Source organism: Mycena indigotica (assembly GCF_014461135.1).
Source record: "Mycena indigotica strain 171206Taipei chromosome Unknown Mind.scaff0015, whole genome shotgun sequence".
Classification (NCBI taxonomy): Eukaryota; Fungi; Basidiomycota; class Agaricomycetes; order Agaricales; family Mycenaceae; genus Mycena; species Mycena indigotica.
In genome coordinates this window covers 1,085,475-1,090,927 of record NW_023503014.1, presented here as the reverse complement: position 1 = coordinate 1,090,927, position 5,453 = coordinate 1,085,475, and the positions used below count along the sequence as shown (strand labels likewise).

General features: G+C 60.0%; 1 protein-coding gene across 1 annotated transcript; it reads right to left on the bottom strand.

The window, feature by feature from the left end:
- Window positions 1-1,032: 1,032 nt before the first annotated feature.
- Window positions 1,033-4,422, bottom strand: MIND_01338700 (uncharacterized protein; the record flags this gene model as incomplete). The annotated part of the gene is made up of 10 exons (XM_037369832.1): window positions 1,033-1,063; window positions 1,129-2,010; window positions 2,060-2,464; window positions 2,795-2,837; window positions 2,999-3,201; window positions 3,254-3,600; window positions 3,693-3,767; window positions 3,814-3,940; window positions 3,990-4,240; window positions 4,282-4,422. The coding sequence occupies 10 exons, from the start codon at window positions 4,420-4,422 to the stop codon at window positions 1,033-1,035; spliced, it is 2,505 nt and encodes an 834-aa protein (XP_037213828.1).
- Between the last annotated feature and the right edge of the window lie 1,031 nt (window positions 4,423-5,453).

The window sequence follows — 5,453 nt, the reverse complement described above, 5'->3', positions numbered from 1 at the left end:
ACAGAGCATCCAGACACTATCAGTGCACAAGCAAACTTGGCTGTTACCTATTCACAACAGGGCAAGCACTCTGAGGCACAAGTTCTGCGAGAGCAGGTAGTTGCACAGCGTGCACGAATCCTTGGAACAGTGCATCCAGACACAATCAGTGCACAAACAAACTTGGCTCTTATTTACTCAGACCAGGGCAACTACTTAAAAGCACAAGTTCTGCAGGAGCAGGTGGTTGCACAGTGTGTTCAAATTCTGGGAACAGAGCATTCAGACACAATCCGTGCACAAGCAAACTTGGCTCTTATTTACTCATTCCAGGGCAAATACTCAGAAGCACAAATTCTGGAGGAGCAGGTCATTGCACGGCATGTTTGAATTCCTGGAACACAGTATCCAGACACAATCAGGGCCCAGCAAAAGTTGGCTATCACCTACTCACAACTAGGCCAGCTCTGAGGCACAAGTCCTCTGAGAACATATAACTGGACAGTGTCTTCAGAGTCTAGGGAGAACCTAGCTGCTATTTTTAATCTGCATATCAATCTTTTGGAAGAGTAGCCACTTAACCTTTTGAAGACACCTTGATAATTCATTGTCCAACAACTTCTACCATTCTATATATATATATATATTCTTACAGCCTGCTGATAGTAAACTTCTGATTAGATAGTTATTTCCATGATTTCATCACATTTTATTTATTTATCCACAATAACATCCAATCGGCTACCAAATTTCCAAATTGTGCTTTTTCAATTTAGTACTGCTGGCACTGTGGCACAAGGTGTTGATTTGCGTTCATTCTTTAAGAGCTAAGTATAAATAATGTCGGATTGCTGACTTTTTTGGCCTGCTCTGAGCCAAATTCAGCCACAGGCTGTGTAAGCATTTGGTATAAGGACAACATTTATAGCCAAATGAACTATGCAATCCAAGGATGACATATGATAAGCTGAGCCAGTGTTGGACTTGGCACCTGCCCGGCGTCCACTGATACTAAGTACTATATACAGATGGAACTAACAAAGAAATGTTATATTATAATACATTGAGTTTTGCCTGGTTATTTCTATGAAACGATGAATACAGCACGGATACCAAATCATGACAAAAAGCATGAAATCATGTCCACACCTGCAAGACACAAAGGAAAGAAAAGGAAAGAAAAACTCGCCCGTTGCCGCTACCGATATATCCCCGCATACGGTGACTGCGGGTACTGCGTCTGCCCCTGCTGGGCACCCGCTCCAGGGCCGGCACTCGGCGCGCGGCTCAGCGGGAGCTGCACATGGTACGGGCTCGCTCCGGGGGACACGAACGGGTGGTAGCTCCCCGGGCTCGCGGCGTACGGCGAGTAGGGATAGCCCCCGAGCGGCGGCGCGGGCACTGGCAGTGGGGACACGTATGGCGATGCGAACGGCGCGTACATGCCCGCCCCCCGCCGGCGCAGGGCTGACGTAGTTCGCGGGCGCGGGCGTGTAGACGGACGCCCCGGTCGGCCCGGTGGTGAGCGCGGCGTAGGGCGGGGTCGGCGGGCGCGAACCGGCGGAGGGGAGGCGGCGGTATGGAGAAAGGTGCGCGGGGGACGCGTATGGCGAGGCGCTGTAGGATGACGCCAAAGGCAGCGGCGCGCCCGGGCCGTACGACGCCGGGGAAGCATACGACGCGGGCGACGCGTATGGCGAGGCCGAGGCATATGGGCTCGCATACGGACTCGCGTTGTACGGGCTCGCATAGGGACTCGGGCCCGGGCCGGTGGACGGCGCGTAGCCCAGCGCTTGCAGCTGCGACACGAGCGCACGCACAGGGACAGGCGCGTCGTCGTGTTCGTCGGCATCGGAAAGGTAGTCGGCCGAGTCCTCTGCATCGCCACGCGGGCGCACGTACGTCACGTCCTCGTCGCGGTCCATCAGCGGCCCGAGCCACGGGGACCCCGCTGATCCGCTTGCGGTAGGCCGAAGGCTGGCGGGCGAGGGCCGGCGAGAGGCGGGTCGGGAGGAGAGCCGGCGTTCAAGTCTGCATTAAAACGGTAAGGTATGTCGGAAGATAGATAATATAAACGCACCCATGCCACGACTCCGGCGCTCCAACTACATGCTCCTTCTCCTTCTCCCGCTCCACTTCATTCGGCCGGCCACGACTCGCCAGCGACGCCGAGCGCGAGTGCAGCCCCTCGTCGTTCTCGTCTAGCAGCACGATCAACAGCTTCTCCTTCTCCTGCCCCTTGGCCTCGCCCTCCGACCGCTCGCCGCTCCTTCCGCTTTTCCGGCTCTTCCGGCTTTCTCTGCTGCTGTAGCTCTTATCCGATCGCGCGGTCGCCGGGACGCCGTATATCGGGTGCTCTTCCGGCCCTGTGCTCTGTGCCTGGCCCAGCGGGGACGGGCCGGGCCCTGCACCCATGCCCCCCGGGATCGAGAGACCGCCGACGTTGATGGAAAGCTGCGGCGCGCTGGCGTTCGACGAAGACGACCTAGGATAAAGAAACTCTCTCGTCAGCGACACGTCCGAGAGCGCAGACAGCGAGGGGAGCGACGCCGATTCGGACACGGACGCGGGATGGAACACCACGCCGGGGACCGCCGGCATCGTCATCGTCATCTGATGCGGAAATCACAGAACGGGGGGTAAAAGAGAGCCCCGCGCGTGCGTGCGAGGGGGGCTATATATACCCGGCACACGCGGGCGCCTGTTCCGCACCGGGTGACTCGAGGAGCCAAATGCGGACGGCGCGTGGCCGCGGGCATGACCCGACGGGGATACGGGGGAGGAGATAAGGAGGGGGAGACGAAAGGACACTCACAGCGTGGACAGCCGGTCGCTGGGGTTCGTTACGCGGAGCGGGACTAGACAAAGGACATGATAAGCACAGAGGCGAATGCACGGCAGCCAGCAACGCAAGAAAGAAACATCACGCAGCCGGCCAGGGTGGGCAAATGAAAACCACGCCTCTCCTGCGTGCCGCACAAAGGGCGGTGTATGACGCGAAACAAAGGGCAACACGCACCTCTATTCCCAACAGGCACGCCCCGCACCATGCCCAGCAGCGGGAGCGACGTCACGCTGTCCATGCTATCCACAGACCCGCGGTGGCTCCCGAGCGGCGGGCGCTCCATCACCATCGGGAACGTGAACTGCGCCGCCGTCGGGGGGAACGCAGAGGGGAGCGGGTCCGACACCGAGCGGCGCGACTGCGGGGGCGGTGCCAGCCTATTCGAGTCTCAGCCCAATGAAGACAGAAATGATGAATCCAAAAGCGCACCCTTCTGTATCCCCGTCCTGCTCTTGCTCGTGCTCACGTGCTAAGCGGGCCAGCATCGGCGGGAGCTGCGGCTGCGGCTGCGGGTCCGTGATCTGCCGCTTCCGCCCCGCGCCAGTCCCCACTGTCGTCGGCGGTGGCATGGGCTTCCTTGGTGCCGCGGCCGTCGGTGTCGTCACGTCCTGCCCCTCGTCACCGTCCGGATCGGGGTCGGCGTCGTCGACGCGGATCATCTCGGGCACACCGCTCGCGCGCCGGCTGGCGTAGTCGTCCAGTGTACGCTTCGCCTTGTTGAACTCGTTGTCGAGGAAGTTGGCGCGCCGGCGGCGGCCGCTGAGCGGGTGGGTGCGCTGAGGTTCCGTCAATACGGGCAGAAGAATGAAGGGGAAGAAGTAAGTAGAAGAAGTATCAAATCCGAGATGAACAAAAAACGAACACGCACCCCGTCTGTCTTGCCCTGCCACGCCTTGATCCAATGCACGATGTTCGCCTTCGGTCCCTCCGCGGGGAGCCGGGCCTGAGGCCGCTGCAGGCCGGGACTTGTTGTTGTGATTGTTGCGCACGACAGCAAACACAACAGGCTGCATCGTGTTCTGGATCGCCTTGTCGTTCGCCTCCACCGGCGACGTCGGCTTTCCATCTGCATCGGCGGCGGCGGGCTGGGCGAGCTGGTCGCGAGAGACTTGTTCGCTGGGGAAGTAATGAGATGTGGGGAAAAAATAGAGACGTAGCCACGCACCGAATAAACTGCTTCGCGAACTGCCTTGCCTCCGCACCCTTGATGACTTCAAACGGTGCATCCTCGCCCGTTATTGCCTCAGCGCCGGTCACGGCCACTTCGCGCAAGATGTCTGAAGATATTTGTGTCGGGGCCGGCTCTTCTTCGCGGTGGTGGTGTTTGGCACGGTCACTATGCCTGGAGCGGCTGCGGCGAGAGCGATGGTGTCTGTCTCTGTCGTAGTCGCGGTAGTGTCGGCTGGAATATGTCTCCTTGCTCCTCGCCCGCGCCTTTCCCCGCTCCCGGTCCCGACTTCGACTTCGCCGCCTGGTGCTTTCGTGCTCCGACTCCCAACCGCGCTCCTTTTCTCTCTCGCGGTCGCGGTCGCGATGGTGGTGATGATGAGAGGAGTATCGCTCGCTGTCCCTGCTCCTCCTTCTTCTGTGCTCGCCATGGTCCGACTGTCTATCGCTCTCCCCGCTCCTTCTTCTGCGCCTTTCGCTGTGCCTCTCCCTGTGCCTGTCGTCATCGCTCCGTCTATCGCGGCCACCGTCCCCGCTCCGCCTTCTGTGCCTGTCACCATCGCCCTCCCGGTTTCGGTCCCGATGACGATGTCGCGACCCTTCATCCCTCTCATCCTTTCGCTCCCTTTCTCTCTCCCTGCCACTCTCCCCACTCCGCCGTCTCTCTCTTTCCCTTTCCCTATCCCGCTCGCGCCGGCTCTCGCCGCTTCCCTCCCTCTTCTGCTCCCCTTCCCCGCTCCGGCGCCCTATCGCCCTCTCCCTGCTGCCGCTCCCACCCGCCTCACCTGCTTCCCTCTCGCGCTCGCGCTCCCCGTCTTTGCCTTTGTCCTTGTCGCCGTAGTCGTCGCCCATCGATAGTGTCACCCGTATCCGATCTCGCTCGCGTAATGGTGGCAGTCGTCAAGCAAGCAGCAGCGGCCCACCGCACCCGTCCGTATCCGGTCGTCTTCGTCTCAGGCGCAGCCCCGGTCACGCGTTGCTCGTGCTCGCTCTAGTTCTCGCTCGTGCGGAAGGCAGGTGGGGGCAGGAGGCAAGATGGGAGTACAAGGGCAAGCCGACAAAGCACGGCTGACGTCGACGTCGCTTCCGCGGAGTCGGCCCCGGCCCCCGGTCGCCGGGCACCCACGAAGCGGAGGCGGTGCTCGGGTGATGTATAGCGCCGGACCGCCACGCCATGCGCACCGCCGTGTGGCGGGTCAGAGGACCCTTGATAATTAAGGCTAGATACCTGTGCTGTGGGACGGATACCTCTGATAGATATCTATGTCGCAGATAGCCTTTTATGGACATTCTTTCCCACTGTCGCTGTGTCCGGAGCTCGGAACACTCTTTCCTCTGGCCTCCTTATCTCGTCTGCTCGCCACTCGCCATGCAGGCGTTCAAATTCAAGACCCACAAATTCAAACCACCGAAAGGCAGCTCCGAAGCGCCTTCAGCACCCCCGGAGCCGGTGCCTCGTCGA